The 19,685-nt window shown below is 41.6% G+C and overlaps 2 protein-coding genes across 2 annotated transcripts in view; both read left to right on the top strand.

The window, feature by feature from the left end:
• The first annotated feature begins 218 nt into the window (after nucleotides 1-218).
• cpne1 (copine I) overlaps nucleotides 219-19,685 on the top strand; it is a 29,444-nt gene continuing 9,977 nt past the window's right edge. Inside the window, 2 exon segments of the mRNA XM_034082102.2 lie at nucleotides 219-309; nucleotides 19,374-19,502. Of these exon segments, the coding sequence (XP_033937993.1) occupies nucleotides 19,374-19,502 (129 nt within the window). The 5' untranslated portion in view covers nucleotides 219-309.
• rbm12 (RNA binding motif protein 12) lies at nucleotides 222-9,424 on the top strand. Its single transcript, XM_034082101.2, has 2 exons — nucleotides 222-309; nucleotides 5,544-9,424. The coding sequence occupies exon 2, from the start codon at nucleotides 5,572-5,574 to the stop codon at nucleotides 8,275-8,277; it is 2,706 nt and encodes a 901-aa protein (XP_033937992.1). The 5' UTR covers nucleotides 222-309; nucleotides 5,544-5,571; the 3' UTR covers nucleotides 8,278-9,424.

Genomic DNA, 19,685 nt, shown 5'->3' with positions numbered 1-19,685 from the left:
TCATACTGAATAAAACATAGTTTCCATCACATATTTAGAGAAAATGCATTTGTATTGTATATTAGGATAATAAACTACAAATCAGGGGAATGTATCGTTTATTATATATTTGACTCCCTCTTCAGCCTACAGGGGGCGATTTTGCTGAGGCGTCTACACTTGCCATAGTCTCGCGTCAACATCACGTCTAGTATCGCGGTGTTTGAGCCGACATTTCATGCAGCAGCCTACGGAGCAGAGAGGAGAGGAGAGAAGAAAAGAGCTCCGTTCATGAGTTAAACCTCAGTGTGTTTGTTGACAAATTTCTCGGTAAGAATCAAGCAGCGTCAGTCCGCTCTGCACTCACACCAGGAGCCGAGCCGCTCAAAGCTGCTCGATGCTCCGGTCCAACACATACATACACAAAACAGAATTCACAACAAGCTAGGTAGCTAACGATGCGTTAGCTTAGCTAAGCTAAATTAGCTTCATTCAGTATTTCTGCTGGGAATTAGCTAGTTAGGTATCACTGTTCGAATCTCGCTGTCTAATTTTATTGTCGGGTATATAATGATTGCTTGTTAATGTTTTGGCAGGTTGGTTTAAAAAGCTGGTGTGTGAATTTGAGCTCTCAACTTTAGTGTCTGATGTCAGTTTTTTGTCGTGTTTCACTGCAGATTAAAAGCCACACCCACATGGTCACGACGTCAACTCATAGAGTAGTGAAGTCCTGCCCTCCGGTGTCCCTCATGGGACCTTATTTCGTAAAGAATATGCACTGTGGTCAACTTTGAGAGACGAAGCATTTTTTATCCTGTTTGAATTGTGCCATGAATTTCATACATGATATTGGTCCATTTAAAGGTGGGGTAGGTACGTTTCAGAAACCGGCTCGAGATACACTTTTTGTTATATTCCATGGAATGCTCTTAACATCCCGATAGCAATGAATATCTTAAGTGCTTTGACAAAAAATCCATACAAAAATTTCATCTGTGGAACCCGTAATACTGTAAAAAGTACAACCAATCCGTTTAGCCGGGATTGCCGCCCTGTCTGTCAGCCTTCCATCTCGTGCACGCACAAATGTATCTCGTGCCCTCATTGGGCGTGCATTGCAGCAGTACTTCAATGACTCGCCAGCAACAGGCGGCCACTTTCACCAGTCTGCTGACATCATGTGCGCGTTCATGTGTGTTGGAGGAGGTGCTCTGTAAGCAAGTCTGAAGGAAGGGGAGGATTCTTTTCGGCTGTGTACTTTCACATTTTAGTGCACTCGAGCTGGTTTCTGAAATGTACCTACCCCACCTTTAATAGATTATTATTCAACCTAATATATGTAGCTAACACGCTAGCTAGACAGGCCCCCGGGAAGTTAGCCGGACGTTAAAGAACATCTTCGTAGTGGCCACACGGTAGTACTGCAACGTCTTTGTTATTCCTTGACGTTTTAGGTCACAATAATCCTTTTGTTGACTAACATTAGGAACGAGACGTTATCAAATCAGCATTCTTTCTTGAGCTATTCAACTTACCAGTACGAACACTTGAAAAGCCGTTATTTAAATGATTAGGTCCTTAAACTTGTAAAATATGTTGCATGTCATTAATTTAGTAAAAATAAGTAATGTATTAATTAGGGCTGAACGATATACCGTGTCATGGCGATAACCGCGATACGCGCATGCGCGATATTCACACCGCAGGGACGTGCGGTTTTATTAATTAAAAAAAAAAAAATGCTAACGCACTTTAGCACAGAATTCGAAAGAAAGATACCCTTATTACTTATCGAAACTGCACATACAATATATCCGATTAAAGCTGAGACTCCACAGATTATTTAAGTATAGTATCTAAGCGATCCGATCTCGCAACAGGGGAAGCAAACACAGACATCACAACACGTACCTTTACGGAGCTTTTACGGGAGATCGTCTCACCGTAGCTGTCAATCTGATCAAAAGACGTGTTCAATGGCATTAAAACGAGAAAAAACGTGGCTGAATCGGTTGATCCATAGGTTAATAATGTATCTGTGGCTTTGAAGCAATTTATAATTGTTTATAATCCATAATTCCATTTTTATGTAAAAATCGGAGCACAAAAGTTAGCTGCTAATGGTAGCCACCAGAGTGTATGCAGCTTCCAGTTTTGGCTACGCGTCACTCTCACTCCTTATTTGGTAATGTGTGTGAGTGAGACTGCCGCATAGCCAGGACTGGAAGCAGCAGCCACTCTGGTGGCCACCATTAGCAGCTAACTTTTGCTCTGCGATTTTTACATAAAAATGGAATTATGGATTATAAATGAAATAATTTTTTATACAGGGACGTTAAAAACCTATGGATTAACCTATTCAGCTGCGTTTTTTCTCGTTTTAATGCCATTGAACACGTCTTTTGATCAGATTGACATCTACGGTGAGACATCTCCCCTAGAAGCTACGTAAAGGTACGTGTTGTGATGTCTGTGTTTGCTTCCCCTGTCCGAGTTTGGATCACTCAGTGATGATACTATATACCTAAATAATCTGTGGAACCTCAGCTTTAATCGGATATCTTGTATGTGCAGCTACGATAAGTAATAAGGGTATCTTTTAGATTGAGTTCTGTGCCAAAGTCCGTTAGCATTTTTCGCTCAGGGGTCATTTAGATGCTTCTTATGAGACTTGTGTTTTGTTTTGGTAAAAATGGTTTGTATCGTACATTAGCTGAGATTATTCTCATATTCTTATTTGTTATACCAGTAATCTGGTATAACACATTAATAGGTTCTTAAATATTAAGATCCCCTGAGACACAGTGTCGTAAAAAAAAAAGTAAAGTGCCCACTGGGACCTTGGGGCTTAACAGGTAAAAAAACCCCGCAATACAGATCGCAGGGGAACAAAAAACCGCAATGTCAGTTTTTTTTCAATATCGTGCAGCCCTAGTATTAATGCCTTTGGTCAGATGCATATTTTTTCTTTTTGGTTGTCAAAGGCTCCAAAAATGGTTAATGCACTCGTGGAATTCTACAAGAATTATGTTTTGAGACTGGTGGTTTAATTATATCTATGCTTTTTTAAAATTGATTGAGAATGTCCCTTAATAATTAGCTAAATAACAGTATTTCCTAGTTTTTCAATCAAGTTTCTTTTTAAATGACTTGATTTGATCAATTATTAGAGAAATGTTACAGGTCCAATATCTCCGTAACATTTATGTAAAGAGAGGAATACCTGAAAGGGGCTGTAGTTAAGTCAGGGAATGATAAGAGGAATATGTGCTGTACTTCATTTGTTTCTGTCACGTACAAGTCAGTTGAGTTCTATAAGTAAACCAGGGATTTTAATTGTCACTTCGGAAATAAATGAATGGATATGGTGTGCCTGTGTGCTCCAGCTGCAACACAATGGACCCTCTATCTATGTCCTGTCTTTTTGAGATTTGGGCTTGGAATTGGCTCATGTATGGATTGCTGGGTTTTAAGTTTGGCGCAACATGTGGACACTATTCTATCTTTAAACTGAGAAATCAAGGCAGTGCGTCTCAATGTAATCCTGAATTGGATTGAAATGTCTCTCTGGTTTTCTGGCTGTTTGAAGGAAGTTCATTTATGTCTTCTATGCACTCTATTGTTTTTCTTTATTTATGTGAGTGCGAACTGCAGCCTTAGTTCAACTTTTTACCTTTCTCTGGTTGTTTCTGACACTATTAGCTGTTGCTGTTTCCTCTCCTACTGTGTTTTCTCTCTTGCTGCCATTGATGTTTCAAACAGACTGTTTGCAGGTTATTATCCAGAGGGAGAACTTCCTGAGTACTGAATGTCCAGGTTGAAATTTCAAGGTGTCAGGAAAACTGATAATCATGTGATGGTGTGAAGTGTCTGTTTGAGGCTGACTTCTAAAATCATTGATGGTGTCAATGTCTGGCATCTTGTCTAAAGCTGTGGTAGGCTGTAGGTGGCTGCCACACACCCCGTTCAGGGTTTGTATATTTAATAGCAACAATTTTTACCAGCAACTTTAATGATATTCATCGTGCCTGAAATATCGGTTGTCCGTCCAGAATGGTCCTGGATCAGGATTGTTTCGGAGAGCTGAAAATGTGTCTGAGGATTGTGAAAGCAGCAAACATGTTTTTGTCAGTCTTGCTTTTAACCTAACTTCTGTTTGCTTTCTATTCTGACCAGCTGCTGTCTTTAGTGCTGTGCTGTCAATCAGGTGCTGATGTTGCTCTTTCGAACATAATGCTAATGTTGCTGTGGTTGATATAATGCTAATGTTGCTTTGGTTGACACGATGCTACTGTTGCTCTCGTTAACGCTTTGTTCCCGACTGTCTGACATCGCTTTTGTGAAGATGTTGGTGGTTCTTATTGCTCTGGTTGAAAAAGGTACTGCTGCTGCCTGTGTTAACATGATATTTGCTGGTTGATATCTTGCTCTCTTGACAACAAGTTGCTAAAGTGCTGCTTGCTAATTTGGTGTTGCTTGAGAATGAAGGCAGTAGAAGGATCATTCCGACCCTCAGTCTTGTATTTTCTGGTGGTTTTTGCAGGGTATAGCTTGCTGACTGCAGCTCGGCATGTTTAATCTCCTGTTTATTACTTGACCATTTTGGATGACAGTTTGAGTCTGTTTTGATATTTTGTGTACCATGCCAGCTTAGGTAATGTTGGAGTTTGGTTTTGAAAAGGTGTGACTCAGGTTGAGTGGCTTCATTGATCTAAGATTTGTTTCCCTACTGCTAGTTTTAAAAATCGGTTGGTTGTTATGCTTTAGTTTCTAGTTTTTTGTTATTGTGTTTTGTTGCGGTAAATTACAACCTTTTACAAGCAAGGCTGATACTATACACCACACAGTAATTTCTCAATTCTTTCTTTATTCAGATGTAAATGTATTAAGGACAACCTGCCAACCAAAAACATTGAACAACAATATTTAATCTGACATTCTCATTTATTTTAAGTGTCTGTTTTAACAGTGAAAATATACACACTCTTGTTGCATTGGTTTAGTTAGCTGCAAGTTGTATCGGATACATGAAGGTTGACAACACAGAATATTTCAAAGTCCAAACAACATGTTTGTATTGCATGCTAGACAACAATAAGGATACATTTAAAGTGCTACATTTCAAAAAGTTAGAAACAAGAACTGATGCCATGTTCACTCTTAAGATTGCAAAGTGTGTATCACATGCTGATGTCTGAAAACGGACTGTAGCATGATCTCTTCATTTTCAAAGCTCAGAAACAAGTTTATTATAAACATTTTCAAAGCTGCTGATGGAGGAAGAATGTCAATTTCTGCATATGTTTCACCCCATCCCCCCAAACCTTTTCCAAATACCACTGGTTTCCAAATGTCAGGACCCAAAAATGGGTGCATATATATAGTTATAAAATGATTCTTTTAGTTATTGAAAGAGTAATTTTAAGAAACTGAAATGTAAGAAGTGTTGGATTAGCCTTTTTTGGCCTATGAAGTCTTAGATGAGTTTCCTGAGGAAACATCTGGAAACCACTGGTCCCCCCTTTTCTGCTCTTCATCTGACAGTAGTGTTGCTTTCTCCCCAGGTTGTAGGGCTGTTGTTTAGCAGTCAGTATGGCGGTAGTCATCAGACTACAGGGTCTGCCTATAGTGGCTGGCACCATGGACATCAGACACTTCTTCTCTGGCCTAACCATCCCTGACGGGGGAGTTCACATTGTTGGGGGTGAGCATGGCGAAGCCTTCATTGTCTTTGCAACTGATGAGGATGCTCGGCTGGGCATGATGCGTACAGGTGGGGCTATTAAGGGCTTAAAAGTGTCCCTGTTGCTTAGCAGCAAGACAGAGATGCAGAACATGATTGAACTCAGCCGCCGCAGATTTGAGGCTGGGGCAGGTGCTGGGGAGACAGCTGCACCAACTGCAGGACATGCTCACCGACAAGCAGGCACAATCCCCATACCCACAGTGCAACAAGGGACCGGGGGGAGAAGCAGTAGCCATGGAAACCAAGGTTTCGGTAACAACCCAGCTTCAGTGACAGCAGCAAGCTCATCTCATGAGCCGCCGAGCCACAAGTCGGTTGTTGGTGTTCTTCCCAGCTTCCCTAATAGCTACAGCTCTGCCCAAACCATCACCTCAACTCTGGCATCACTCAATGCATGCCCACCACCCATCCCTCCACTTCCCAGCATGCCTTCCATGCCCCCCATGCCAACGCTGCCCACAATGCCAGTTCCTCCTCCAGTGTCTTCCCTTCCCCCTATGCCCACTATCTCCCCCCTGTCCCAAGGACCTCCAGTGCCTCCTATGTCCCATCTCTCCCACATGTCCTCCATGCCTCCCTTCAACCCCTCCCTCCCTCCCCCAGGAGGAATGGGCTCCGGCCTCCCTCTTGGTGCCCCAAACCCCATGCTGTTCAACCCTCTCTCCCCTCTAGCCTCTCTGGGCCTCCAGGCACACATGAAGGCAGCTGCTGCAGCAGCAGCTGGAACCGGAGTGGCCCACCCAGATGAGTTGTTTATCCAACTGCACAATCTCCCATTCACTTGCTCAGAGATGGAGGTTAGGGAATTTTTCCGGGGTCTGGGGGTGGATGGGGTTCGACTGCTGAGGGATGGGCAGGGTCGGCCAACTGGCAGGGCTATGGTCAAGTTCTTCTCACCCCAGGACAGCTTTGAAGCTGTCAAACGAGGAGGTGGCATGATGGGCCAACGGTTTATTGAGATAACCCCAGGCTCTGAGCGGCAATGGGCCAGTCTCAATGACAGCATGATGGGCCATGTTCCCCACAATAGCAGCAAATCAATGAACAGCAACGAGTCACAGGACCAGCATCAACGGCGTGGTAATGCTGGTGCTGGAGGTAGAGATCAGCGAGCAAGGTCACGATCTCCACATCGGCTGGAGTTTTGTGTCTACCTGAAAGGCCTTCCCTATGAAGCCGACAAGAAACAGATTAAGGAATTCTTCAATAATCTATCCGTCCTGGAGGACAGTGTCTACATTGCCTACGGGCCTAATGGACGAGCCACAGGAGAAGGCTTCCTTGAGTTCAAAACCGAACAAGACTACAAAATTGCTCTGGGCTCTCATATGCAGTACATGGGCACTCGCTTTATCCAGGTCCACCCAATCAACCGTAAGGGAATGCTTGAAAAGATAGACAGCATTCGCAAACGTGAAGCATCACAGGGTGATGGCAAGAACCAGGACGGTTCAAAAGTTCCCAGGAACTGTGCCCACATCACCAACATCCCTTACAATGTCTCCAAGAAGGATGTCCGTGCCTTCCTGGAGGGTGTAGGGCTGTACGAGGACACCCTAAAGGTATTGACAGATAGCCATGGTAATGGTTTAGGTCAAGCAATCTTCCAGCTGCGCACAGAGGAAGACGCCCGAAAAAGTGAAAGACTGCACCGACAAAAACTCAACGGTCGTGATGCATTTGTCCACCTGGTAACCTTTGAGCAGATGAAGGAAATTGAGAGGAACCCCCCTCCCCAGAATAAGAGGGGACAACGCAACCAGACCCAGCCGAACCAAAATCTAAATCAGAACCAGCACCAGCAGTCCCAGCCTTCTCCCCAGCAACCCCAGATAAACCCATTTACGGGAATTAGTGGGGAGGAGTTTAACTTTCTCAGAAACACAATGGGGAACCTAAACAATGCCCCCTTTGTGAGTCCATTCTCAGCCCCAGGGAACGGGCTGGCAGGCCCTCCTCCTCTACCACCCCTTGCAGCAGGGTTGGGAGATATAAATATGGGGATGGCTCCTCCACTAATTGCTGGTCTTCCTGGAGCTCCGATCATGGAGCCACCAGGCTTTCGACCCGGAGTTGCAGGAGGCGCTTCTTTCAACCAAGATGGGCTAAGAGGGTTAGTGTCCTTTGACAATGTCAACAGAAAAGCAGGTGGAGGTGGTCAGAATAGAGGGGTAGGGGCTAACAACAATCAAGGACGTCCAGGGGGTGGGGCTACTGGTGGGCCACAGGCGTTCAGTCCAGGAGCTGAAGGTCACCGTAACCAGCCGGCCCCTGGAGGATCTAGCAATCCCAACGGTCAACGAGGTGCCCCTGGCCCGACAATTGTAAAGCTTCAGAATATGCCATTCACTGTTACCGTAGACGAGATCATGGACTTCTTTTATGGCTACCAGGTGCTACAAGGCTCAGTCTGCCTGCAGTTCAGTGAGAAAGGTCTGCCAACTGGCGAGGCCATGGTTGCCTTTCAAAACCATGAGGAGGCCTCTGCCGCTGTCATGGACCTCAATGACCGACCTATTGGAGCACGCAAAGTCAAGATAAGCCTTGGTTAAAGCCCCACCCAAAGCAGACTCATAAAAAACATGTGACTCCCATCTGAACTGTAACCCTAACACCAAATGAGTGCAACATACCATATTACCATATTCTGGTATTAAACCAATAGCCCAGTTTTGACCTTGCCGCAGATTGTCAGTCATTACTAAAGCCCCTCCAGCTTTGTATAGATAATGGTAGGTAAGCCCACCCCTGACTTGATCCAGAATTAGTTCTTTTCTGCCGCTCCTTCACTGACTCTGCTAGCACAAACTGACTGATGAAAAATGATTATGTATATGTTTGAAGATACTTTGTCTGCTTTTTTGCCCTGTTTCCAGTGCAGCCTTGTGCACATCATGTCCAAGGTTGTCCTGTTTTGTTCTTATACTTAGCATGATTGAGGTTGACAAACATTGTCGCTGTATGCGCTTAAACATGCCGCGCTGCTGAGGTTTCAAATGTACATGCTCTGTTGCTATGCTAATGCCTAATCATGCTCTGTTGCTTTTGAAAAATTGATGATGAAATACCACAGTGTGTTGCTATGATGAATATGTTTCCATGGGTATAATCTTTACATGCTCTGTTGCTATGTTAAAATCTTCATGTGCTCTGATGCCATGATAAATATGCTTGTAGATGATACAGCGTTTACACCAAGGAAGGTGAAGTGTTGGTTCTCTATTTCTCCCATTTTCTATTGCTGTGTTAAAATTATGATTAAAAGCTACGATACCATCGTGAAATGTTTATGCTCTGTTGCTATGGTAAGAATTATACAGACCGTAAGTGTCGTTGCTATGGTAAAAGGTTGCAACACTGCTCTGTTGCTATATGGAGGATGCGTGATGGACATACTTTTATTTTGTAAATAATCATGACTTGGCCGCTGAATCTTTTCTGATGTTGCTGTGTTTGAACAATGCCCCTCCCTCCTCTTCTGCAGCACATGCTCATCGGTGTTTGGACTGCTTTCGGATAAAGTCTGTAGCGATTTTTGTTTGTTTGGTAGATTTCTGTTGTACATGTTTGATAATGTGTTGGATGTTTCCACCTTCAAGCTTCTTTTTGTTTGTCTATTGTCAGTGTGAACAAACTTGTATAACCATAGATGATGTGGGTCTCCTTTGCTTTGGCTAATAAAGGACGCTCCTGCGATCAGCTCCTCTCTGACTGTCTGCTCTTCACTTCTGATGATGGAAACTTTTCTGAATAATGGTTACATTTCACTTAATTGCGTATTTCTTAATGTTGTAAAACTTTGGAAGCCTGGTTGGGTTTTAATTGGAATACAGATGATCTTCTCTTCAACATCTTCATGAAATATAAGGTACTTAAAATAACTCTTAGCATGCATGCTATAGCTGAGAGCTGCTGGGTTGCTAATACGCTGTTTAACTCCTTGCGTTAATTGTAGAAGTTGTTTGTGAACCACTTGTGTATTTCCTCGCAAATCCACCTCAAGATTTTCCTGCAGCGAATCTTGTTTTGGTAACATAACAGCTAATGTCATTTGACATTAGGCAACTCCAGGAGTGATAAATGGCAGATTAAATGATTACATGTTCTCAAGAAAGTGCCCACATCAATCAGATGGGGTCATATTAAAGTTCGGTTACATTTAAATCAAGCTTTGTTTCTGAACACATGGATGTAAGAAAACATTGAATGTAAAAAAGACTAAACTTTATGTACTTAATTGTGCAGTTATTACATTAGAACCTAATCATCACCTCGCCCCTAACATCCTCCTAGAGTGGATTAGCAGAGCGTCAGTGGCTCTAGCTCAATTGTGAGTCACATCACTTTATTCCCACAGTTGTGTTCTTGCCATCTTGACACACAGGGACTAATCCCTGTGTGCTGCTACATTGGTGGCCATCAAAAAGTCCATCAAGTTTTTACAGGCCATACGGTTTCTTTGCTATATGCATACACTGTAAGTAGCATAGGTACTTGGTCTTATGTTAAAGTCAGCTATGTAATGTTGGATAACATTGGTAATCAGATTTTTCTTTCACTAACAGAATTTAAATCAATTCTGTCACATAACTCTGGTATGCACTACTGTTGTCATTCTGAAAGTAGCTCCAAAGATGATCTGTAACTGGACATGACCCATTAGAAGTGGTACCAATGATATGAAACGGTGTATACTTCCTGTTTCCTAATGGCATGAGAAAAACAAGGGGAGCATCAATTATCCCAAGACAATCAGTTGGTTCCAAACCATGGGGTGCTCCAGTAGCTCAGCTGAGGGATGACGGATGGATGTGAAACTTTCTGACGTACATCTTTTTAGTTCTAGCTCTCTGTTGTTAAACCTGGCCTGTGACTAAATAATACACAAATTGTATTGTTTTTGCGTGAATAGGTGCTTTATGATAGATTTCAACTATTTTGATCTAAATCTAATTAATCACTGTAGCCGTTTTCTGCTTCTGTTATGTTATTTATGCTGCAGATTTATAATTCAATATAGCTCTCTAACAGGTTCATAGTACTCAACCTAAAAAGCAGGAAGCATCCGTTTAAAAAGTGTTTTGGCTGAAGAGTCTTCAGGAATGGTTAACCTCCAAACATGGTAACAATGATGACCAATTTCCATCCGGCTGTGCATGCAAGTGTGTGTTTGAGATAGAAACTGATAACACGGCTTTAATAAAGTCAACTGAAACCCTGTCTGGACGAAGTAGTTGTTGGTAAGATGATTGTGTCTGTGTTTAGCACTTAGTGACTGGAGAAATGCATTGGCATGAAAGAAAAAATCCTGATGACAGATGTATTTTCTGAAAGGATGTAAGTCTGAACAGTGAGTCTTGTGTGGTGAGTGGGTGACAGATGTACTGACACTGATATATCAAGCATTCACCTGCTGAGGTGTCCCCCCCCCCCCCCCTTTTCCTCTGATTGGATCAATAGAAAGACAGAAGAAAGACATTCAGGTGAGTGACGGATACAAAGATGCTCCATTTAAAAGATGAAGAATTACCAATAATAACACTAGACTATAACAAACCAGTGGCCTGTAGAGTATTGGTCGATCAATATTTCTCAGCGGCTGATGCCGATTGTATTTGAGCATGCCAGCCAATGGCCGATATATATTGCCAAATAATTTGCTTTATCTTTTCCTTTTATTACATTTTTATAAAAAATATAACTGATACAAAATTGTTAATCATAAATGGTTATCTATTAAAACTGTCTGCATTGTCTCTGTTTGCTTCAGTAGATCTCCACTCTGCAATGGACCTTTTAGTTTTTAAATATATAAACTGAATACATATACATCATTAAACCAAAAAGTAAAATATGTAAGAAAGGTACTAACTTATGAATCAACAATAAATAGGCACTCAATGCATTTAGCAGAGAGCAGCATCTCTTTGTCCTTGAGAGACAATAACATTTGTAAACTAAGGCCACATTAAGTTAACAATGACTTTCACAGTGTTGGCTCAGTTAGAGATACTATAAATAATATGCCTAATGTTCAGGCATTTTACAATATGTAGAATTAGAGTAATGGGACTACCGCTACAATAGATCTATATAGACTTTCAAAGAAGAGGGTGCCATGTGTAGGATAGTGATCTGTAGATGTTTGCATATAGGGCCATTCTCTTCTGCTTATTTACCAGCAAATTCTAAAATCCATTTATCCATAAACATGTTTTAAATAGCTTTAGTGCTCTGGTGCTGTGATGTACAGTAGCTCAGTCCAGTTGCATAATAAACGTAATTTTGAGACTGTCACTAAACACTTCCTGTTTAAGGATTATTAAAGAATTACTGATATCGTTTTGAGTAATTTATTTTTATTTATCAAGGTAAATTACAACAATTAAGTAGAATCCAGTTGTCCCTTTTATTCCCTCCCAAGTCCATCTGACAGGATCACATTGTCAGTGCTCTTTATTAAAGCTGTATGATTATGACTATGTTTCTCTCCAGGGAATTGGGTCAATAGAGGATGAAGTCAAAGACGGCTGTGGCAGGAGTGTGCGTGTGTGTGTGTTTGCCATGTACAGGACACTGGTTATTGAGATGATGCCTTTTTGTTTTCTGAGAACTGTATTTTTCTATGTTTGGTCTTTTCTGTCCTGTCTCTCATTAGCGATGTGACGTGCTGCTGCCCTTTCTGACTTCACTGTGTCTCTACTGCAAAGGATGAACACGATTAAACTGTGTTGTTTCTATGAGGAGGATGGATCCTGCTGTGTTGAGTTTGTTCTGCTGTGTATTCTGATCCCCATTATACTTCTGAGACTTTCCTGTGTTCTCTCTTATCTCAGTAAAGCTGATTTTCAGACAGAGTGCTTTTAGCTTTAACAACAGTACTTCCGGTTTGAGAGTCTGCCCTTCAACATAAAAGCACATTTACTTTTCCACATTGCACACGTTTTTCCTTTTTGTACATGCTGCACCTGCACTTACAAAGTATGCACTGTTGCATGCAGTATTCATACAATTGGGACATACTGCTTCATAATGTAACATTGCAATATTAACTTTGACCCTCTTGATCACATGTGTCAAACTCAAGGCCCGGGGGCCAAATCAGGCCCTTGGTGGATTTAATTTCGGCCCGCAGGATAATTTCTAATTACTATTAGATCTGGCCCGCCGGTATATTGCACCTTCACTGAATCCTGAGGATTTCCTCAGCTCAGAGCCTGACCCCAAACATTATGAACTTGCACCCAAAATGAGATGCCAAGTATCTGGCTTGAACTAGCATCACAGAGCAGCACACTGAGTTTTAATGGATTTTTCCTTCTGCACTTTGTTTCTTGAGACAACAGGGCATGTTTGGTTTTCTCTTTGAGGGAAACAGTTTTTTTGAAGCTGTTGTTGGCCTGTGGGAAAATGTAATCATAAGAAATGACTAAGGAAAAGCTGCAGATAGAGCCATGAGAAATGACTGATTATTTAATGTTTAATGTTGTAGGCAATAATTTAAGCTTTGTTAGTTCCAGGTTTAATATGTGCAATAAGTTCATTTCAATAAGTTTTGCAATAAACATTGAACCAGTCCGGCCCTCGATTAGTACCGATTTTTTAATGTTGGCCCACTGTGCATTTGAGTTTGACACCCCTGTTCTTGATGATCATCTACTTTGACATTCTGGTATTTTTGGCATACTGATTTGACATGGTATGTATTTGAACATTACATCTGTTAATGGCATATTTAGTATTGTAGTGTTTGATTTGAAACACACATTACATTTTTTACCAGTGAGTTTTGAAGTTCAATCTTGACCTCCAAAAGGAAGATTTTGCTGAAAGTTCTTAATGGGATGGAAATCTCCACATAAAGTGGTATATAACAATTTTTAAAAAGGACACATTTGAACTGCTCCTAGCCAAAGAAATAATATATTAAATTCCTTTTTTTCAAAAAACTCAATACTTAAATACAATTGATAAAGTTTATGTTTATACTGCAAGTGTTGCTTGGTGTTTGGCCTCTTTTGTTTGGCTTTGTGGCATCTTGATTCAGAAGCTCATGAAATAGGGCAAAGCCACATTGTTATAAATGGCTGGTCGACTGCAAATGACCAATCCTTTCTGCATTTCGTCAATCTATTTGTCAAGAGGAACACATAACTTGCTACAAGCTGCCTAATTTCAACCTACGCTGCTTTTCTGGTTTCTTTTTACGCTCCTACGTCCATGGTCTTTGGACATGTGACATAAAACAAATGTATTGTTTATACTTCTTGTGTTGCTGGAGTTTGCTTGAAATGAACAGAAAAAAAACTATAAGATTATTATTGCAGAAAAATCTGTTTGTAGGAACTGATTTGACTTGTGGTGGTGCCGCCGCTTTTATTTTGAAGGAGTTGGTTCGGAAGTCTTTGTTGTTGCTGCTGTAAACTGGAAAAACGTATAAACCTAGGGCGTGAATGACATTGGACTTGTCCAATCAGGACACGGATGTGAAGCCGTTTGTCCAATCAGAACGTAGACGTGTAGTTGCTTGGCCAATCAGTGCGTATATGTCTGTGTGCCGCTCCCTTTTAGCAAACTGCTGAACGGCGACGAGCTGCTGATTTTTGTTTCAGATACAGTTAAAATAATTTAGCTGTAGTTAATCTTAAAAAGGAGTCTAACGGAGTGTCCAGGTAAAGGTGAGTGCTTTCCCAGGTTTGTTTACTGTTTTCAAAACATGTCGTTTCCTGTTACGGACTCTCGAGTAGTTTTTCCTCCTCCCTGGTGTTTGTTCTTGTGGTCTGAAGAAGATAAAAATATCCGGGCTGATAAGGTGGTTTACAAAGTTTATATGACAATGTGTTGTGTTTGTAAGACGAGAAAGATGACTGGTGTGTTTACCGTTCTGCTTTGGCTGGGGACTATTTGTTACTGCCTCAGCTAACTTCCTTTCAGTCTCATGTGGGTGTTGCCTTCAAGTGCTGATGTTGCCTTTGGGCCCTGCTCGCTCAGATAATGAATATGTGAAATAAGACGATTACATTTCAGTCTCCTGAGAGCTTTTCTTATTTGTTTAGTGAACGTCAGGTCAACTTGTAGGACACCAGCAGTAGTTTGGGTTAATTTGTGTCATTTAAACTGTCTGTGTTCAGTTGACTTCTTCGATTGGGTGTGTTTATGATCAGATAGATGTAAAAAGTATCCCATGGATGTACTTAAATAGAAGCAGCTTTACTACACATTAAAATTACTCTTTAGAAGTAAAAGTCCTGCATTCAAAAATGGACAAGTAGCTTAAGGTATTTTAAGTATCCAAAGTTAAAGTACTACATTTGAAGAATGTGCCTCTGTCAGTGTTTTATTAAAGGATTATGAATCTATTTTGTAGTTTGTTGAATGGACTCTAATTTGGTCTGCATCATATATTGTTAGATAGTTTAGGTCTGTCATAATGCATCATATTTATAAAACTAGTCTTAATCTGAAAAGTTACTATTGCTGCTAAATAATTGTAGTGGAGGTAAAAGTGCAAATGTGCCTCTTAATAATAATGGAGTCGAAGTATAAACCTACTTAAAGTAGTGTCAACAAACCTAGGGAAAGTCTGACAAAAAAAAACAAAGAAAATCAATTCAAATAAATAGAAACGGAACAAAAACCAGGGCTGAAAGAAACTTGGATCCGACAGAAATGAAACACACATACACATACCCTAACCCCCCCAAATGAAAGTCATGGTGCTGTGCTTGTCAAACCACACTGTTGTTAATGCATATTGTCAACTGTGGCAGAGAAATATGAGAAAGTATAAATAACACAATTAAAAGTCAAAGACAAACATTCATGAAGTTACTTTTATACTTAAGTATAAGCAAAATGCACTTAAAGTATAAAAGTAACCGTACATCTCAGTATTTCATCCCTTCCTGCTGACACATTCAGGTCACATAATATATTTTCCAGACACATAACACATTCTCTTCAGAGGGGTTCTCCTCCACAGAGAGCCCCGCCTCGAATATAACAGTTGTTGAACAAGATTCTCCGAGGCTTTAGCTGTGTACTTGAATTCAGTGCCTGTTGGAGGACTGGCTGCCTCCTCCTTTGCATGTGTAAAAGAGATGTGACGGTTGGTATGTACGGTAAAAGATGAGATAAGTAAGGAACCGGTTAGCAGAACACTTTATGACTCCAATAAAATGATACTGTCTACTTTCTTACTGTTTGTCACTTTATTATCTCTGTGGCGAAGCAGTGAACTGACTACAGTGAAAGTCTGCAGCTGTAGATATTGGTTTTTATGTTTTTATTGTTGGTGTATGAGCCACATATGAAGGCCTTTCTGTGTTTGTTAAGATACATGTTTTTTTGTTCACTATAGGTGGTGGGCGTGTCATTGCATTGGGGTGGTGACGTGTGTGCTTATATCCGGTTGCTTTTACCTATGCAGCTGTGAATAGATGGGGGAGTGAGCTAGAGAAGGACCATTTTTGTTGACCGCACTCACGCACGCACTCACGCAGGCACTCAGGCACGCATACAAGGAGATACGTACATTCATATGGAATATTGCATTTTTGGAAAGGAAATAAAAGGTCAAACGCATACTGTGTTGGAAAGACTGAGTTTTTGCGCGTCCACAGTGTTTTTTCTCTTGTTTAGTCCCTCGCGGCACTTTGTTTAAGATTACTGCTGCAATATTAAGTCAACAAATGGCTCATGACAGAGGATATGCCAAAGCAAAGGCTTTGCTACAGGAGCATTTTGGTAATGCACAGAAAATAGTTTCAGCTTACATGGAAAAGGCTCTTTCATGGCAGCCAATACGAGTAGAAGATGTGCGAGCTCTGCAAGCTTACGGTCTCTTTCTGAGAGGATGCTGCAATGTCATGGAAGAGTTGGAATACATGTGTGAGTTGAACATGCCTAGCAATATGCTAGCCATCATAAAAAAGTTGCCCTACAAATATAGGGACAAATGGAGAACCCTGGTCTATGACTTGCAGAAAAGGCAGGGCCGGAGAGCTACATTCACTGATATTGTTCACTTCATTGAAAGACAGGTGGATATTGTGAGCGATCCACTGTTTGGAGATATACAGGATACTCCACCAGCAGCCAACAAAGATGTGAGGAAAGCTACATTTGAACCTCGTTCAAGGATGAGGGGAAGCAGCTTTGCTACTACTATTACGACAGCCAGAAAGTGGAACCTGGAATAAGAATGAAGGAGAGAGGCTCACTAGATACCAAGTGTGTGCCTGTTTTGTGGAGGTGGACATACATCTGTGTGTTCAACTGGAAAGAAGGCTCATAGTGAGAAAATCGCTTTCTTGAGGGAACATGGTGTGTGTTTTGGATGCTTGTGTATTGGGCACATGAGTAAAGACTGCAGGAAACACCTCTCGTGCAAAGTATGCAGTCTGAAGCACCCAAGCATACTTCATATCTATCAGAAAGAGAAAGAAACTGACACAATGCAAGCTAAAGGAAAAGCTGTAAGCAGTGCTCTGATCTCCGTTCAGTCCAGTGGTCTTACAGGGCCGGTGAGCCAGATTGTACTCTCTCCATAGTGCCTATTCAAGTAAAGTCTAAGAAGGGACATGAAACAATCATAACATGCCTTCCTGGATCCCGGGAGCTCAGCATCATTCTGCACGAGCGGCTGATGAACAACTGAATCTCAGGGGAAGAAGAACAGACATTCTCCTTCGGACAATGGGTCAGGAGGAAATAGTTGGAAGTCACATTGTTTCTGACCTGCATGTGGCTGGATTAGACAGCAGTCGTTATTGTGAGCTGCCTGACACCTACACCCAGAAAACTATGCCAGTTCATCGAGGCCACATTCCTCGTCAGAAAGACCTCAGAGATGGCCACACCTGAAACATGTAATGATTACTGAGATTGATTCAGATGTGGACCTGTTGATTGGGACTAATGTTCCTCAGGCACTGGAGCCATGGGAAGTTATTCGGAGTGTAGACGGAGGCCCATACGCAGTCAAAACTATGCTGTGTTGGACTGTCAATGGACCTCTCAGAGGAGACAGGAGAAGTGAAATGACTTGTGGACAGCCAGATGTCACTGTCAATAGGATATCTGTTGCAACCCTTGAAGATCTGTGGAAGCAGCAGCTAAAGGCTGATTTCCCTGAGTGCAGTCAGGATGAGCAGATGGGACCGTCAAGAGAGGACTGTCACTTTATGGAGTACGTCACAAAGTCTGCTAAGTTGATGGATGGCCATTACTGTATTGGCTTACCTTTAAGGCAAGGGGATGTTAGTATGCCAAACAACAGGAGAGTAGCAGAACAACGTACACTGAGCCTCAAAGAGAGGTTTGATAAAGATGTTTCATTTCATGCTGATTACACCGCTTTCATGAATGACATCCTTTCAAAGGGCTATGCAGAGAAAGTGCCAGTTATGGATCTGGAACGCAGTGACGGCAGGGTATGGTATATACCACACCACGGTGTATACCACCCAAAGAAGAAAAAGATCAGGGTCGTATTTGACTGTGCAGCTACATTCCAGGGAACATCGCTGAATGCGCAGCTCCTACAGGGACCAGATCTTACCAGCACACTGGTTGGAGTCATAGTCGATGACTCAGCACCTCGCAATTCATGGCTTACAGGAAGGATTGTACAAACCATTCCAGACAGAAGAGGACAGGGGTGAAGACAAAAACAAGCTATCTGGACAGGCCTATCACAAAGATCTTCCTTCTACAGGAAGCAGAAGAGCCGTGAGGATATTAGTGAACTTCATAGACCTTGACATTGACGTTTTTTCCGATTTTTTATTAAGTGATAGTAAAGATCACTCCTTCATAGGCTAACAAACTATATCTTTTTTTATTTTATTTTCTATTTTTTGCCTAAAGAAGAAAAGGACACTTTAACAAAAGGACGTTTTATCCTTAAAAGTGTTTTCCTTGATTGTCTCCTACATAATTTTTCAGTTATGTAATTATTATGTTGATATAATTAGGGGCCGGAATGTAGGAGCCACAAATGAAGCCATTTCTGTGTTTGTTAAGATACATGTTTTTTGAGTCACTATAGGTGGTGGGCGTGTCATTGCATTGGGGTGGTGACGTTTGTGCTTATATCCGGTTGCTTTTACCTGTGCACCTGGCAATAGATGGGGGAGTGAGCTAGAGCAGGACACTTTTTGTTGACCGCACGCACTCACGCAGGCACTCAGGCACGCATACAAGGAGATACGTACATGGATATGGAATATTGCATTTTTGGAAAGGAAATAAAAGGTCAAACGCATACTGTGTTGGAAAGACTGAGTTTTTGCGCGTCCAGTGTTTTTTCTCTTGTTTAGTCCCTCGCGGCACTTTGTTTAAGATTACTGCCGCAATAGTTGGTGTAGAGCTTAGTGCAATCACTTAAGTGGTTTATTACGTTGGCATCTTCCCGCTGCTGGTTTTGTCCGAGTGCAAAAGCCACACATGTTCAACTTACTGTCACATGCTTAACACAGAGAAAACAAGTACTCCCAACTGACAATCTGCAACAAGAACATGTTGCAATTTAACAATGATAATCATGGGATTTAGCTTGACAAGTGTTATTAAACGATCAGTCAGATCTAATTTAGTTTTCTGTTGCATTGAGTGTGGTCTGATGGTCTCTGTCTGTGCCCCTCAGATGACGGACTGTGTCACTAAAGTGGAGCTGTGTGTCTCCTGCACTGACCTGCTGGATAAAGATGTCGGATCAAAGTCTGATCCTTTGTGTGTGCTGCTGCAGAGCACAGGGGGAGACAAATGGACCGAGGTAAGAATCGAGATTTACAGGCTTTATGGTCATCTGCAGCTACTGCTTAGTCACAGGCTCCTCCAATAATGCAACATACGGAAAAATCAAGACATAAAAAGAAATAACAATCAAATAAGGACATAATAAAACCATCAAAGTAAATCTTATACGTGTACAATTGACTACTGTACAGCCGATTAC

The sequence above is a fragment of the Pseudochaenichthys georgianus genome, chromosome 5 (genome assembly GCF_902827115.2).
Source record: "Pseudochaenichthys georgianus chromosome 5, fPseGeo1.2, whole genome shotgun sequence".
Taxonomy (NCBI): domain Eukaryota; kingdom Metazoa; phylum Chordata; class Actinopteri; order Perciformes; family Channichthyidae; genus Pseudochaenichthys; species Pseudochaenichthys georgianus.
Note: the sequence above shows the minus strand (reverse complement) of the source record. Positions and strands in the feature narration are given on the sequence as shown.

Excerpts from the sequence above, each read along its gene's own strand:
- rbm12 (XM_034082101.2), top strand. The coding sequence starts at position 5,572 with ATGGCGGTAGTCATCAGACTACAGGGTCTGCCTATAGTGGCTGGCACC.